The 18967-nt window shown below is 36.8% G+C and overlaps 1 protein-coding gene across 1 annotated transcript in view; it reads right to left on the bottom strand.

The window, feature by feature from the left end:
* Window positions 1-18288, bottom strand: part of LOC131077390 (glutaredoxin) — a 29088-nt gene extending 10800 nt beyond the window's left edge. The window contains exons 1-2 of the mRNA XM_058014884.2: window positions 18128-18288; window positions 17956-18044 (exon numbers count right to left, since the gene is read on the bottom strand). Of these exons, the coding sequence (XP_057870867.1) occupies window positions 17956-18044; window positions 18128-18189 (151 nt within the window). The 5' untranslated portion in view covers window positions 18190-18288. The remainder of the gene's footprint in view (window positions 1-17955; window positions 18045-18127) is intronic.
* Between the last annotated feature and the right edge of the window lie 679 nt (window positions 18289-18967).

Genomic DNA, 18967 nt, shown 5'->3' with positions numbered 1-18967 from the left:
CTTGAGCTCTAGGTATTATCAACTTGCAAGAATAAGCATGAAGTGAGTAAATGATAACAACAACACAAGCAAAATAACACAAGATTAACCCTAGATAGATTCAATATGGGGGAAAACTTTAGCAAAGTATCCACTATCAATCAATTGTACAAGCTGGCTCCCTTCATGAAGGCCACTCTAGCATCCTCCCACCTGCACCTAATGTAGTCAACTACAATGGCTAAATACAATCTTAAGGAACATGGTGATGGACTTCCACCTTTAATTGCTAATAAATTAATAATCCTAGGACTAGTAATGCTAGAATGCAATTCTTAAGAAAACTCTCTTCAATCCTTCCTTGCCTTCCCATGAAGAAAGAATCTCCTCGCAGGTACCTCGATGGATGAATTTATGCTAAAAGCTGGATATATGAATTGACCAAAAGGTAATGGAATGTCCCTCATGCGAAAAGACGGAAGGAGAACCAATACAACTCCCCACACAAGACTTCAATTATATTGTTTTTGTCTTCCGAAAAAAGCAATACCAATCTCTTTGCTCTGTTGGAGTCTTCAATTTTAAATTTGAAAATTCAGTCATGCTGCAATCATGACTTTGTGCATACATCAATTCAAAATACATGCTAGTCTACAAATCACTCTCAAAGGAAACTACAAGATTTATCCCTAAACAATGGCTCATTGAGAATACAGACAATAAACATACATACTTAGTAAATTTCTCGGAACACCAATGATGCTGAAAACCAGACTAACCATGCTACATTGTATTGCCCAAAATGCATTCTACCTTAGTTGATAGTCCACTGCAATCTATACATGCATGGAAAAACGAGAAACAGCTCAAGACAACCTTTGTGGCACACTGCTAGACGTCTCCAATGTGGAAAATCATACCTTGCTATACTGAGAAACTGCAAAGTCTCCATTCTGCTACATCATCTAGACAATTTCAACCCCAATAGAATACGTGTTTAGATATTTTTCACAGCTAATTCTGTCATTGTTAAGAATTTAATGTATATTTTGTTACAAGTGTGGTTGTTGTTGCACCCAAAGGTCGACCTGTTAATGCCCGATACAACCGCTAGACTTATAGAATCCACATGAGGCGGTTAAGCCATGTCACAAACCCGAACGTTGCGCTGCACAACACAAAGAGACCAAGGGCGCACACCTTGCAACAACAACCCCCCCAGCTCAAGCGAGGGGTTTGAACCTGTGACCAAGCTCTAATACCACTTGTTACAAGTGTGGTTGTTGTTGCACCAAAAGATCAACCTGTTAATGCCCAATACAACCACTAGGCTTATAGAATCCACAGGAGGCGGTTAAGCCGTGTCACAAACCCGAATGTTGCACTGCACAGCACAAGGAGACCAAGGGTGCACACCTTGCAACATATTTTGCATATTTTTAATGCAGAATCATCTGGACCCATAAGCAATCCTGCATTGCCCAAAAATACTGGCTGATTAATCTAGGTTGGTTTTGGCTTTCTGTATTTTGCAGGAGCTATTTTTCTCCTTTTGTTGGTTGAAATTTATAGATAAAGCTGGACGCAGATGTTAACAGATTTATTTATTATTAAGGTTGGTTTGTTATCTCTGCTGATTCCATTAGGCCCGCATTTCTTTTGTCTTGGAATAGGCATCCCTGCTGGGACCCAACAGATCTCCCTTAGACATGAGGATTCCTTTATGCTGAGTTGTTGATTTATTCTTTGATGAGACCCACTTAGAACAGGATGTCAGAGCCAACAACATCTAAAACTCCTTCCAGTTTCCTTGTCTGTTGATTTGTCTCACTGCACCCCATGAATTTTTCTTCTTTGACTGGTTTTTAAATATCTTGTTGTACACTACATTAAGGACACTACTATTTGCATTCCAGCTGTTACTCTGTGCTGGGCATAAAAATCAGTTCCCATAAACCCAGTCGTGAGTCGAAAAGGACAGCAGTATAGGTCTTTTGTATTGCCGGGCCTTCCAACATGACAGGTAAATTTAAGTCTTGGCTAATCTTGGCTTGCAGCGAACTGCTGGGCAGTTATGTTATTAACTTATTAACCCTTGCCATTCCAATCATCCTCACCGCAAAGTCTGACATTTAAATTTTGGGCCATTACTCTTGAAGGTGGACTTGCATTTAGCAGTTCCAAGGTGTCTAACTGGAGCCAACAACATCAACTTCTATATCCAATGGCCCCACCCAATTGTGACCTTTGTTTTTACCTTTAAGGCAATATGCCTGTAAATTATTTGAAAGGCAAAACCAATGCATAAAAGTTCTGAGTTGAGTTCACTGTCTTAACTCTAGCTACATTGAGAGTAGTGTTTATGTGGAGCTAAAAGATTTTTCTGCCCTTCACTGCAATCCAGAGTTTAGTCTGCATTAGTCTTGCACCGCTAATAAACCGCACACTTCTCCACAATATTGGGGTTTGGGGCATTGTCCCCCAATGTGGGCTTTCGGGGCCAGCAGCCTTCAAGAAAAAAAATTGGGCCCTTTTTCAAGGAAGTTAATTGACCCATGATTTTAGGCTCCTTACTTTGTGATACCACTAAATTGTGTCCTATTGGGATGTGGCCATAAATATGGGCAAGGAATATCTTATTGTGAGTGAGTTCAAAGCAAAGTTTAACTGCCAAATTGACTCAACAAGACACAGTTAAAGATCTCCTATATCTCCTATTGAGAGAACTATAACTCTGCAGTTAATTGTAATCCTGTTATTGAGATTAATACATTGAGTGTGCTCTAGAGGCGGACTTTTTCCCAAAAGAATTTGCCCAGGGCGTATCTAAAGTTATCTCTTGATGTTATTCTGCTGAAATTTGTATACATTTATTCTTATTTGCATTGTTTCACTCATAGGATTAGTGTGGATCTAGTCTATTTTCCTTTCAATCATCTGCGACTTTTTTTCTTCTAATTTTTTATACTTTTTTTTCTGCAACCCTCTGCTATTTCAACCTCATAGAATATACAAGATTTTGTATGCAGACAAATTTATCAGCTGTAATTCTAGTTCCTCTATTTTCCATGCTTCCTTCCAGAACCTTCTATTGCCTACTTCTTGCACTATAGACTCTCTGCAGCGAGTGTTACTCTTCCACCCTCATTGCCATATAGAACAAGTGGCAAGGAATTAAAACACCAGACATGGATCAAAATTATAATTATAGATCCTATAGGTGCAAGGAAAACCGATTCTGATATTAATTTGCATGGGAATTTCATTTGCTCAATTCACCAATATGAATCTTACATTCATTATTTTGTTGCTCGCTGCTTCAATGCTTCAATTGAGCAACATGGAAAGCTTATAGTATGATGTTCTTATGCTTTATGATTTATTCATAAAAATCATACCATTAATGAAAGAAAGTTCACATTATGAATATCCACTTGTGCTCTATGTGTTAGCAACTCACAAGAAGATGTCCTGAAGCAATTTTATGAGAAAAACACGAAATTTATATTGGAGATTCACAATATAGAAGAAAAACTCCAGCACAACATCCACTATCAATCAATTGTACATCCTTGCACTGTTCATGAGGGCCACTAAGAACCACACCCTAGATTAATCTCACTTGCACCTAATTTAGTTAACTTACCCTGACTACATAAAATCTCAATAAAAGTGGCAATGGACTTCTACCTTTGATTGTCAATAACCCTAAAACTAGTAATGGACTTCTACCTTTGATTGTCAATAACCCTAAAACTAGTATGACTGGAATGTACTTCTCAAGAGAACTCTATCTTTCCAATTCTTACTTGCCTTCCCATGATGGAAGAATCTCCTTGCATATACCCTAGTGGGTGTATTTATGCTAAAGGATGGGTAAAGGAGTCAACCAAGAGATAATAGAATGTTACCCATGCAAAGAGACAAAAGGAGAACTGATTAAACTTCCCAAGCAAGACTACAAGTAATGTCCCCTTTTAGAATATACCTGACTTCTGCCCAAAAATAACAATACCAATAATACAATTTATTTACAAGAGTATTCTTTCACTAAATTACACTATAGCAATTGCATTTAGGAAAATAATCAATTAACATGAAGCAAAATAATAATGACAACTCTTATTGTAAATATGCACATTATAACTTATTCCTATGTATTTGAGGGGAAAGCACGATAGGGTGCCTAGACAACTACCCTCCTCAACTAAACCCAATGGTGCTGAACATCCAACTAAGACAGTTCAGCCCCTTGGCCCACAAATACCAACTCAATAGATGGACCACTTAATTGAGGGGGCCCGTACTCCTACACCTCCCTATTATGTTCCCTTGAGATTTCTTAAAATGATTGCCTTAGAAAAATCAAATTTGCATAATTACTTAATGTAATGTCCCCTACCGGTACAGTGCCTTAACCTGTAGCTGAAAGCTTGATTATGGATAACCCTGCAATCACAAGAATGTGCACACACAATACCTACAGCATATAAGTATTTCGAATCAGCCTAATTTAATAATACTAACATGCAGACAGAAGAAAGTATCATGGACTAAAGGGAAAGCAAAGGGCTGCTTGCCTACCAAATCCAAGGGCTGGTTGCTTCAAACCCCCTTGCTAGATGGGGGTAGTCTCCCTATGCTTCCTCTTAATCCTTAATACCTTCAGACACTCAGTCTTAATCTTGGTCTTGGGCAGACTGGCAGGGAGATTGTAACTGGCTCCTTGACTCCATGGGTCTCTGACCACATGACAGCCCCTCGTTGCCACTGGTTACTATCTCCAGTGCTCTCCCCAGGATAGAGGTGAACTTAAGGTCCGAACAACTCTATAAGGTATTCAGACTTTAATTTAAATGTATCATTCATATAACTCCTAGCAATTTAGTTACATACGGTATAGTTAAACAATGTACAAGTAATTGGATTGTATTAGTCTTTTTAGTGCAACATAATTACAGTGTGTAGGCAGAATTAAATCTATTATAAATGGACCATATAAATATTTTCAGAATCATATTAAATACTGATATAAACTTCAAGATATCTACCCAATACTGTTGGCAATAGTTACGATTCCTGTTATGAGGCGTTAATATCTGCTAATGGTCTTATGGGACCATACGTGGGTCTGAGAATATTGTCTTACGGTTACCAGTGCGTGGTGTAATTAAACACAGACTACTCGTGGGTATGCCAGTTTCTTTTGGCAGCATGTGCTGAGGTGGAAGTGATGATGCCCGATGCTGATTTCTGGGCAATATTTTTATTTCTTACTTCTCGTGTATTTTCTTCCTCTTATACCCTGCTAGATAGAAGGGATGCACCTCTTGAATTATGAAAGGACATATCCCTTCCTAATTACATCTCTTCACAACATAAACAAATCGCATCTCTTCGTACTTTTGGTCAAACTTAACTAACACAACGTTCCATATTGCTAACGTAACCATCAATTAGTCTTTTCCCTAATTGCTGTCCTCATGAATTGATCACCGTCATTGACTATTATTACCGTTGATATTCTTCTCATAACAAACACTGACTATAGTATTATTCATCCTTAGTAATCATCGTTATCCGTTTATTACTCCTGGCCTTGATAATTTTTGATGAGAAATCAACGTAATGATGTCAATCATTTTTGTATATGTCGTCTTCAGGTATGTTCACTGATTTCAAACTTAAGTTGCTTCCCATCGATGAATAATTGTTCGGGCCTGGGTAGTATCGCTCCAATATAATAAATCTGTGTCGATGATTTTTTTGTATAGAACCCAAGCCTATGACTACTTGTGTGGGCAACTATTTCTGAAGATTATTATATTGGCAGCATGGGAAATGATATGCCTGTGAATGGAGAGAAGAGGTGATGTGGCTCATTGAGGGGTTCGTATTTCACCTTTAGAAGAGTTTGGGAGGACTTAATATGGTTGCAAGGGAGACCATTCTGACATACGTCAGATCTGGTCTGCCACAAAGACCACCATTTGATCAGCAGCCATCAAGCTCAAGGAACCGGTGAGGAGAAATTTTCAAGTGTGTTTTCTTGGGTCCTTCCCCTATCTTCAGCCACTAGTCATTAAGAAAGGAGAAGTGGGGCCCGCAAGGACTTGGGCAAAGGCCCTCAAAGGTAAATATCAGCTCAAGGATTAAAAACAGAAATAATATTGTAAAATTTATATTATCATTTGATAAATATGAAATTAATATTAATCAGAGTAGCCAGAAACTCCTTTGTCCCTCCCTGGGCACGCATATCCCCATATCCGTTCCCGTATCTGAAACGGATACGTATCCGATACAGCCCGGATACACGTCGAATACTGTACCCACACATGCACAAAAAACCTTAATTTCCAATCATGTTAGATACTATGTGATCTGATTCTTTTAAAATTTGACGTAAATCTTCCTAAATTTAATTTTTAAAAACTTCATTCATGCATTTTTAAAAAAAAAATTGGTATAAACAAAATCTACACCAAATGAGAAAGACAAATGAAATGTTTTTCTATTTCAGTAACCCATTTTTTGGGTTATCTTCCAATGCAACTCTACTTTTCTTGCATATTGTAAAATGTTAAATCAACTTATCATTATTTATGTAGCAATTATGTGACCATATTGCTTTTGAAGTAATGAAGATCTCCTCGAATAACTTAGAAAGTTGTGTTAAATATGTGTATGTGTTTTTAATAAATGACGTATCCAGCCGTATCCATATTGGGGGTCTTAAAAAATGGCCGTATCTGTATCCGATACCGTATCAGTATCCGTATTTGTATCCATATCCGTTTCCATGCAACTTTGATTGATATTAATATTTAATTAATATAAATTACATATTAAATCTTGTTTATTATTATTATTAAGATTTTATTTAGTTTATTCTATTCATTTATTTGGTTATATATATATATATTTTTATATTTTAATTGTATTATTATTTATTATTAAATTCTATTTTAAAGCAGGCATCATCCTGCTTCGATTGTTTAGATGGGGACATCACACTTAAACAAATATATGTCACTAAATTCACAAACTAAAAAACATGGGATTCAACATATAGCATACCAATTGCTTCAGGAATATAATATTTTTCTGCTATATCTGACTGTTATATAGTTTCAGATTGTTACTGCTTATAAGTCCAATTACTTGTTGTCTTTCAATTTCAGATCAGATCTCACTTGCTTGATCAATGCCTTCTCTCTCTCTCTCTCTCTCTCTCTCTCTCTCTCTCATATCCTCCACGAATGAAGGGTTGCATCCCTTAATCTTCGATCGCTGCTGTTCTTTGGCAACTGCTGCCTTTTCCTTTGATCACTGTAATTAAAGATAACAACCTTTTCTTATCACTGTTTGTTAAGGGTAAATAGGGTCGTTGCTTATAATAATTTCTACCACTAAATTAATGTCTCCAAGAACCTCTAGTAGTAAGTGATTGATGCATTTGCCTTCCTTACAGAGTCAATCCAATATAGATGTTATTTCATATTTATATTATTCTTGTTTCCTTACGGTGGGGGGCATGACACTAAACTTCTGATGTTTGTCCTAAATGGGTCAACTCCGACAATGGCAAAAACCATGAGTTGCACTATGTTAGCCTAATGACAAATTTGTCAATGATTGAAACCTTAGGAATTTTCACATGTGCTCTAACATTTGTAGATCAACATGTCTTTTCAGTCTAAATCTGTTCAAGAAACCCCACAATATGATTTCTCTTTCAACCACTTGGCTATGGGTGCTTATCCAAACATTTTTGGATTAAGATACATCAAGAGGAGATACCTTCCAAGCATTGTTACACCTCCAAATGGAATCTTCCCAGTACACATGAATAGACTATATTTATTATCAACAAGTCAGTTGAACACCCTTAAATGATGTGCCATAGTGCCTTGTTTTAGTTATTCAGTCCTTAAAGTAGTCTTCCTAAGCATGAGGCCTAAGGCTATAGTAGCATGTTTTGCCCACTTGATTTCATGTGGTCATTAATGGCAAGTTCTCCTCTTCCCACCCTTGTTCAATCATTTGTAGCCAATCAAATGCAGCCCCTTCAAGATGCAAATAATGACACTAAAAATTGCGTTACTCCATAGAGTTGAATAAGAAATAACAAGAAAGAGCCAACCCCTCAACTTAATAACAAGCTCAAAAATCAAAATCTTCTCCATTTGTCACCAATCAAATGTTTTCAAAGTTGTGAAGCCATAAACCACAAATATTGCAACCTAGTTAATTAAAGATTTTAAAATTTCACAATCAAACATAATATCATGTATCTTGATAACCAATGTTACCAAGTCCAATCAAAGGCTTGTCCAAGTTCACCTAGAGTCCCACCAAAGGCTAGTCTAGGTTCAAATCTAGGGCCAATTATCCACAAGGATCACCTAGGGTCCTACTTGGGCACGCTAGGCAAATCTTGGGGATAACCACCCTAGATGGGACCCAAACCAGTATAGGGGAGTTCCTAAGGGACCTAATAACATTGGTTATAAAGCCCAAGTGAGAACCTAGGCGATGTGAAAGACCCATTGGAAACCCAAGGTGCTAGGCAAGACCCTAGGTGAACTTGAACCAAACCCAAGCAAACCTAGGGGTACATAAAGGCCACCCAAAGAAGAAACAAAACAAAACAATATTTACCATTTTTATCAACAAAAAAGTATTTGCGTACCTAATTTTGCCCTTGAGTGATAAAAGTGTGAAAATGGCTTTGCCCCCCAAAACCCCCACAAGGAGCATTGCCCCTAGATCCCCGGGAGGGACACTGCCCCTCAACCCCATTAGGGTTCCACTCATAGACCTCACTAGTTACTAGGATCTCTTATCACAAAAGAAACTTGATTAGAATGAGGGTGTGATGAAGTATTGGGATCTAACTCTTAATTGTGTTGACTTAGGTGTTATTGTTGCACAACTTGCCAAAAATCTTTTTAGATGAGGCAACTTGTACATATGGCTAGTGGAAGTGGCATCGTAACTAATTATGGTTCAAATGAAATTGAACCGAGTGTTGATTTTGATGCTCTTGATGAGTAACAATATGAAGATTATTGAAAATCCATTGTAATTTTCATTGTGTAGTGACATTTGACAAGACAACGAATTATGAATGTGTCTTTTCTTTTGTACAAATTATGAGGTATTTAAATATTTTGTTCATTAGCTTTAAAATTTTATAATTTTATTATTATATATATAAAAATTTTAATATATATAGCCGAACTTGAACTCATACCCATACCCAAGGGGGAAAAAATCCTATATTGTTGTACACCTACATAACCTAGAACCGAAAACTTAATTGGTAACAATGCGCATTGTTTCTAGTTCGAATCTTCTTGGAGACCCCTTTACTAGGAAATTACAAGACCAATAATATGTTTATTCAGAAATAATAAAAAGATCCAAGCCCTCAATAATATCACAACCATAGAACTTAGAAGTGAGATTTTCTCCATTAGTCTATGGAATTCCCTTCTCAATTATCTTAGTTACCTTGATAGTGTCCAATATTTTATTTTAATTTTGAAGAAATGCAACATCACATAGTAAAGAATATTAGAACCATATAAGACAAGAAACATGATGAAAAGAAAGATCCCATCATATAAAAGATTGGATATGCTAACCTGTGAGCATTTGCTTGTCTCTCTCTTTCTAAAAATTGTACTCTCTTTCAAAACTAAGAAATACCTTGCATTTACTCTTGTAGTCTTGGACAAATAGTGTACTTCCTCCTCAGTTAGTTGTCATCCTTCCATTGAGACTTTTCTTCCATTTAAGCTGGTGTAACACTATCTTCTACTCCATGGAAACATATCTATTGTTTAGAGTCTTCATTAATTCATTATATTCACAAAAGGAATAATGCCATTACCTTGCTTAGGCTGATTTAGCCAAGATAGTGGCTTAAACTTCTTGTATTTTCATGGTTCTCTCCCTTCAGCTGCTTTAAAGCATTTTCCAGCTTCTTTGCCACCAAAGTATTATCAAGCCTAAATGTTGAGGTTGTTTCTCAACCTTTATAAAGAATTCCATTCCTTGATATTCTTTCCAAAACCCTTCCATCACAATTCATCTTGAACAACTACTTAAAGAATTTGAAAAGGCTCTATTTTCTGGTATTGCTTTTCTTTCTTGTTTGAAATAGGTAAAACGGGAACCAACATAATTGTCAAGGCAAAACTGCCTTGACACTCATGAAACTGCCATGCCACTACAAAACAGCCATTGCAAATGTGTAACTACTGCCACCATGTGTACCTGGTAGCTTTGTCATTGACAAAACCCGTTCTCTATTTTTTGCTCTATTCTGATTGAGGTCCTTTGTTTATTAATGAAGCAATTATTTCTGGGTTCTCGTGGACCATCCAACAATAATACAATTTCCAATTCCAAATCATTTTGTTAAAGCAATTGAAATATATAATCATCCATGTTGTATGTTATCAAGGCCAAAGAATTTCGGCTCTAACATCACTACCATGAGTTCACTATACATGGAGGTGAAGAAAACTCCCCATAAACAGACGGCATACCCACTTCTGTAAATTTTCAGACCATGGTAAGCAGATTCTGCACTAAGGAAATTAACCCTAACTACAGAGTAGCTTAAAACAAAAAACTCCAAACAAAGCAGCAGATCTGAATATGCAAAACTATGAACATATACTGCTGGAAATATAAACGGCAACTACTCACAGATCTGAAATCTTGAAACTGCATCTACCTTCTATTAAAGAAGAAAGAAGAATTACATTCCACTTGCTCAAAACTCAAATATGCTCTCTCTGTTTCAGTGGTGTGCCTGGTTATCTTTTGTAGAATGAAATAAATCTATGGTTTACAATTATAAATCCCCATCTCAGTAAAGCACCCAGGCTAGAAGAAGAGAAACCCTAAGCTAATTTTTTTTAAAATGAAAGTTATACAAGCAACTTGTTCTAAAATAAGAACATCAGCTAATTGGCAGAATTCAAACCCAATCTAAAAATAAGAGAAACAAGTCCTGCATGAATATAAAAGCATTCTAAAAAAACAGAACAGCTGCACCCAGCTTAGAAAAAAAAAAAGCTTATATGTTAAGTGCTGTGCTGAATTTGGTAAGTGAGCCCCACTGAAGGAGAACAAGTGACAAAACTGCCGTTCCATGCCGATGCTGCTCTGGAATGTGCTTTCAACCCACCTGCACACAGACCAAGGCTGCTGCTAGGTGCGCTTCTCTGCTCAGTGCAAACTACAGCGTACTGCTGTATTTTGCTGTATTTGGCAATCAGCAAAATACTAGTATGAACATGAGAATTTCGCCATTAATCATCCACATTAACTTCCATCCATCTAATCAACATGGAAATAAATGAGAAGTAGAGACCATGAAAATGTTGAATCAACACATGAAATTCACTATATCTTCAATGAAAATAATATGCTTCTTGCAACAAATTATTGGCAACAATCTCCTTTTCTCCCACTATACTCTAGCTATCTGCTCTTAACCTTTACAAATGAGGAGAGCAAGCCTTATATAGTGCTCTTAATACAATTGAATGGCTTGGATCAAATTCAAATCAATGGCCAAGATTGAAAGATAGAAACCCTAATTAGGGTTTGTTACACCCATTGCATAGCATTTAATGCTTGACCAATGATAAAATTACAAAAAAATAGGGCACATGTCCTTACTTGAACACCGACCAATGAATGGTGAGGTTAGATAGGATAATAAATATTTGATGAAGTGACATGTGTCACTTGTTTCACCTTTAAATGAGCTAGGTTCACTGAACTTGGACATGTTCACCTTGATTGATGAATAAAGATGAGTCAGCACCACCTCTAACTCATCACCAATGTTTGTGATTCAGGTAATATCTCTTGATACTCAACATTTCCAAGTGACTGATGTGATGATGGTGGGAGATATACCCAAATTGCATCATCTTTTAACTTTGATTAACTCCTTTGGAACAATCTACTGCCTTGATCACATTTGCATTCACTTTCTCTTGTGTGGAAACTCCTTCCTTATGATATCTAGAACTCGGTCATGCACTGCATCCTAGCCTTGAACTTGGAACACTTCCCCAACTTGGTGAAATTCCTTTTGATGTATAAGTATCTTTTGGTTATACTGGCTTAGAATCTTGGATTTTCGAAGGAAATTCAAGATGTTGCAATTGTCCTTCAGCTTCACTACACTTCTCTTGGTGAGACATCCTTGAATTTCTTTGCCTTGATGTGCTTGAGCAATCCCTCATGACATTGATGTAATAGTGAAGTCAAGCTAATCTCCTTCTTTGTGTTATTGAGTGTGATTTTGATGTTGTAAATGAGCCGATGAGCCTTCACTTTTCCTTCCTTTTCATATGCTTTGTCGGCTTGAACCTGAAAAGAGCACGAATACAAATCAAGAACAATGTGAATAAAGTACTTCATACTGTCCTAAATCTTGCCTTCAAACCTTTACTTAGATCAAGATATGACTGATTTTTACTTGGGAAATGATATTCTCGGTTCTGATCCATGTCTGATTTTACTGATTGCAGGTCTGACTTCACCTATTAAGGGTCTGATTTTTATCTATTTGCCCTCGGTCGTGGATCTTAACACGTCAGGACTTGTTGCTTAAGATGTGACCGGGCATTTGAAGGTGTGGAGACATAACCTGGTCAGGCTTTTAGGTCAGTGAGGACATAACCTAGTCAAGCTTTTGGGGAGGTACCGCCATGTTGTGTACTTGATCGGAAATTTGAGGTAGTGCCACCATGTATGGAATGGTGGTTGGGGTTTTTGAGGTGAGTGGCCATATTATGGTCAAAGTTTTTGACTTGTGCCGCCATGATGTGAGGGTGGAGATTTGGAGAGGTGCTGCCATGAAGCATAATGGTTGGGGAATTCAAGGGGTGTGGCCATGTTGCGAGGTCGGAGATTTTAAGTGGTGAGGCCATGAAATGAGAAGTGGCAGGGACTTTGAGTGGCCAGGCCTTTTGATTGGTAAAGACATGAAATGTGAGTAGCGAGGTTGGGGATTAGATGGGTGAAGGGAGCTACTTGTTGACTTCACTGAGTTAATGATTGTCTCAATCAGATTCACTTTCTCACCAAACTAGCCTTTTGTTTGGCCCGATATCCTTTTGCTGCTCGTTCCTTTGCCAAGTCATGAATTCATCAGCCTTTTGAGGTAGGTCGGACTTTTAGGTGGATGAGGACATTTGCCAAGTCATGGTCGAGGTTTTTGAGAGGCAAGGACATGAAGTGGACGGGCTTTTGGAGGGTGCCACCATGAAGTGAGGGGTGGTCGGAGATTTGGAGGGGTGAGGACAAAACGTGGAAGTTACCTCCTCAACATCAGCATTGAAATCACCTCACTTATCTTCAAAATGTTTGCATTGTCATTCTCCAAGGCAAATTCAAAGATTCTAACATGTTGATCTTAGCAACTCAAGGGAAAATCGTTGTCCATCATCTTAACCATGGATTTGAGGGTGGCAGGACGAAGTCTTCCCTTACCACATCAACTTCATCACTCAACAATTTCATCAAGTACAAAGTAGTTCACTCGTAAGGCTGACTTGGTGTTTCTCTCCTTTCCTCGCCACTTAGACTTTGTTTAATCTCTATCGAACACTCCATCTCGGTTGATTGCCTATCACTCCTAAAACTCATATCCTCACCTAACATGAAGCTTATCCTATGAAGCACCACGTAATGGTTATCCTAACCCTATGGCACTACATTTCCTCACAAGCAAAAGGTTAGTAACACTAAAACTACAGCCAAGCTAGACAACCAAACTAAGACAACAACTCTAGAAAGCAAAAAGTGGGCGTCTCCATTTGCAATGGAGCGATGTATGAACACATCACAACACCAACCACACACCCTCATTAGCATTTTGCAAGTAAACATAAAGAGAGTAAGAAATTTTGTCCTTAATTCCTAAAGTGGACCAAACCCACTTCTCAAATAGTTCATATTAGTTTTAAGATGTGACATGATGCTTGTATTACCACAAAAGTTGTGCAATGATACATAACTTAATATTTTCTGGGATGTACTCTACCAAAAAATGTCAATGAATTCTTGTGTGAATGAACTAAAAAAGCTTAAGGTCAACAAGCTAGCTTTCATGATATTATGGAAGGCTATATTGTGTTTTCTCTCTACTAACAAAGGCAAGCCTTTTCTCATCATACCCACTATACTAAAGAAGGTTAATATTCACGTTTTATAGCATCAAAGCTTTTCTGCAAACTGGATTGGAACCGTCGTTTCTCTATGTTAGCTCAAGTTGTTCAAATAATTCAACATTTGATATTAAACAAAGGAGACGAAGGCTCCTTAAATAGAGATTACATGACAATGTTTCTAAAAAGAAACAATCGGTTAACTGAAGCCAACAAGCTATTCTAACTCTAAGACTCTAAAAATAACTTAAGATGACCATTATAGATAAAATATTATATTAATACCCTCCTTTAATAGTCATTGTACTCATTACACTACAGAAGACAAGTCTTTTGATCACAAACGCAAAGAAGGCTGCCCCTTCTCTTCAGAACACTCTGTTGCTACTGAGACCCTCCTTGGATCTACGAAATGTTAATGACCAAGAGTACCAAAATCCTTCCAACCTAATGTTGGGAAACAAAATTGTCCCTCCCTATAGCCAAAGATGTTGAGAACAACTTCTCAAACTAAAACCACGATTTTGAGGAAAAATCGGCAAACCCTCCAGGGAGCAATAGACACGATTTTAGCAAAAACCGCCAAAAAATTTGCAGATGTTCACCCCAACCCCATGTGCGACCCAAAATAGACTACAAGAAACCACTATTGCAGATGTTCGCCCCAACTCCTCCAAGTGTGACCCAAAATAGACTGCAACAAACCACGATTTTTGTGGAAAAAATTGTCAAACCTGAAAACTGAAGTTACAATCATTGTTTTTTCGGAAAAAAACAGTAAAAACCCAGAATTTTTTAAGAGAAAAATTGTAAACCCCACGAATAATTTTTTAAGGACAAAAAATTTAAAAAAAAACACAATTAATTTTTTAAGGACAAAAATTATAAAAAAACCTCTTGCACAGCACAGAAACCCTTCCCATTGCGCACAAAAAAGCCACCCAACAAGAAAAACCATGACCCAAACCAGGTTGTGAAAAAACAAACAGAGCACATACAGAAAATCGTGCGCGCAAGGTCGTGAATTCTCAAAAACCCGTCGGAAAATATAGACGTAGGTAAAAAAAAATGTCAACCTGGAAAATCTCGACACAGGTCAAAAAAAAACCCTAACACACGAATGCAGAGAACAAACAACCCAAGTTGCATAGGTTGGAAAACGCAAAGATCGCGTGCAAAAAGAAGACAAGCCCATTGCAGATCCAGGACGCGGGAGAAGTAAACACAAAGGGGAGGAGGTCGTTGTGTGAAGTAAAACGGAGTCTCACGTGAGGGAAAACGCAGATTACAGTGTCACAGACCCACTAATTTACATAAACCCTCAAAAATCCAGAGGTGATTCAAGGTCGCGAAAAAACAAACCCTTAAAATTGCCCGCAAAACAAATTGCGAAATACATGACCCACAAAAAATCCACCTCAAACCAAAACCTTCACAAAGGCAAATCGCAGAACTGGAAAACCCTCCCAAAATCTTGGGCCCCTCGTGAGGGAGTCAAACCCAAACTGGCTCCTGCTCTGATACCATATTTAGATAATTAAATATTTGATATTAAATAGAGGAGATGAAGCCTCTTTAAATAGATATTACATGACGATGTTTCTAAAAAGAAACAATCGGTTAACTGAAGCTAAATAGAAGCTAAAAATAGTGACATGCTATTCTAACTCTAGGACTCTAAAAATAACTTAAGATGACCATTATAGATATAATATTATATTAATACAAGTTTTTGGGAATGGGGGAAGGGGAATCTAGTTTCCAAGACAGTCTTTTTCCTTTTTTGCCATTTTAAGAGAGGGGGGGACGACAAAGGGGTCTACTATATAAAAAATGGGGAAAATTTAAAATATATAGGGAAATTTCAAATATATTCATATGATAACAATGTAACATTGATAAATCTAAAATATAAATCATTCATCATATACATTATACATAGCAATTGAGTTAAAATGAGAGTTGAAATTCATAAATTCATAAATATAATTCATTGAATCTGGAATCACTGTCAATATGCATGCAATTATATCAATATCAAAATGCCCAAAGGCTGCAAGTTTTAACAAAACATTTCAATCTACAGGTGTTTCAATTCCTCTTATATCAATCTGGAATCACAGTCAATATGCATGTAATTATATCAATATGAATTGTATCCTTTAAGAAGTGATTGCATCATAATGTCAAAAGTCTCAAAAGAGTCAAAGAATCAAAACTAAAACAAACAAAGTATGCTGCTGCCCTTAATCTTCATCAAATCCAGACTCAAAAGTAAAACAAAAAAACTAAGACTATTTTTTTTTTGAAGTTGCACACCCAAGGGAGACGGCCAGCCGTCCCCAAGACAACCGGGGTTGTCTAAGACGTCCCCTGCCATCCCCCAGGCATCCCCACTGTTTCCAACAATTGGAAACATTTCTTGCAAAAACAAAATTTTGGAGACGACATGGGGACGTTTTCTGCCATATCCACGTCCCCGGGCCATCCCCTTTTCCAAAATGCCTCAAAAAATAGATGAAACACATCCTTGGGTAACATGGACATTCCTTTCTAGCTCAAGTTCTCTAACCACCTTCTCTTATGTTATTGTTAGGGTAAGGTCCCATGGAGGGAGGCTATTTCAATGGTTGCTACTGAGCTTTTTTAGGAATATTTTAAAGCTGATGATCCCATGCTTTAGCAGTACAGTTTAGCTTAAAAGTTTAAGCTCTAAAATTTTGGGAAGCTGGTGATCTCTTGAAGAATGTTGCAAATAAAAAATTAATAAATAAACACTATTTTCTTTCTATTTCTTTTCTGCCAGGAATATAATATATTAGCTAATTGACAAGTGGCAGAAAAAATTCCTAAGTTAGTTGGGCAATTTCTAGCCCCATCACTATTCCACCCACTGAAATATGCAGTCCTAAAAAGTAGGGGCTGCTATTTTTCAGGAAAGGATTTCAAATAATCCTGTAGCATAAAAAAATTTAATCATGGGACCTCTTGCTCCATGAAAATAGATCCCGGAGCCCCCCAATGGGACCTTGCCCTTAGAGGATGGTTTGCAAGTCCGTAGGCCAATCTCTATGTCTATAGACTAAAACTCTAAAATGATGCTAATTTATTCATATTTATCAAGATAGAAAAGTGAGGACACTAGTTGAAATGCAATCTGTGTTGAGTTTATGATTATCAAAGTCAAAATTGATGATTCCTGGTCAAACGTAGTTTATATTGACCTCCCAAATACAATGGCATCATGTCATAACACTGGCCAAGTGGATCTGAGCTCTATGTGCCAAGTGTGGATAGAAAAAACAAGGCAACTAAGAGATCATCAAGGAAGATAGGTTGAGAAACATGCGTTATGGTTGACAAAACAGATCTAAGAATCGAAAACCTATTATCAGCTACTTGTGAAACAGTGGAACGAAATCTCTTTAACCAAAACCCTGAACCCAAAATCAATTTGAGAAAACAAATTATTTCCTAGGCTGCTCACCCAAGATCCATGTGGGAGTAACTGATGGAGGCACTTTCCCGAAATGCCCATGACACTCTTCCAATTAAGAAAAACCATCAAATGTCAAACTTTCCAATTACTCTATGGTGCAAGGTATCATTGACCACAACTGCTTAAAACCTGATCAACAGATTCATTGGCTGTAAAGAATGACGAAACTGGTGCAATATACTAAAGAGGCCTAAAATTGGGGAACTCAGCTAGCAAATTGCAAAAAAAACATTGGAAAAAATTTGAGGGCTTCAGGATAATACTAACTTGTAGTATCAAGCTCAACGACCTCTGTCTTTGCGCGCAACGTTGCCAACAGTTGCTTGACTTGTTTGCAATACGGGCAGGATGTCTTGCTGCGATACAGAAACCCACATAAGCCCACACTATTTGTTATTTTGATTTATCAAATAAAGCATTAAAAAGATAAAAATGGAACCTGAAAACAACTACTGGGTGGGAGGAAACGATAGACTTGGCCTTCTCCATTGCCGTTGCCATTAATTCAGGATTCTCTCTGCTGGACAAACTAATTCCCCCCCCGCTCCGCTCTTATATCAAACCAGAGGAAAACTCAATTCGGGTACGTTTCAAAAAAACGTGTTTACATCATGCAATCTAAATTGCGCCATCTGTCATTTTTCCACTTAACAAATTATTTTCCTTTATTTTAAAAATATTTTAAGGATTATTTTATTTATATTTTTTTATTTTATTTGAATAGATATTTAATAATTTAATTTTTCATGTTTTGTTTTTTCTTATGGACATTGTAATAATTTGAGATTCATTCAAATGTCAATATAAAATGTCTATAAGTAATAATAAGTGTAGATCATAATTTAAAAAATATGTCATTAATATATAAAAATGTGTACAAATATTCTATCATAAAATATATAATATTTATATTATTTATTTTATCTTTCTTTGAATGAGTATTTTATAATTTAAGTTTTCTTAAATATATGTTGTTTTGTTTGTGTTCTTATGTACATTGTAAGAATTTGAGATTCATTCAAATGTCAATATAAAATGTCTATAAGTAATAATAAAGTGTCAATCATAATTTAAATAATATTTGTCATCAATATATAAAAATGTGTATAACTATTGTTTCATAAAATATATAAATAATGGTAGTCAAAATCTAGTCAATATTGACATGGTGTGATTAATAAGTTGTGGTGTTGCTATTCTTGCATCAAGGTTCAAACCTAGTTGGGTTGATATTGTTCAATGTTTATATTGGGGATGAGGTCTTCCAATTTTGGCCTCA

Source organism: Cryptomeria japonica, chromosome 4 (assembly GCF_030272615.1).
Source record: "Cryptomeria japonica chromosome 4, Sugi_1.0, whole genome shotgun sequence".
Classification (NCBI taxonomy): domain Eukaryota; kingdom Viridiplantae; phylum Streptophyta; class Pinopsida; order Cupressales; family Cupressaceae; genus Cryptomeria; species Cryptomeria japonica.
The sequence above is the reverse complement of the archived record's forward strand: the minus strand, read 5'-3'. Positions and strand labels throughout refer to the sequence as shown.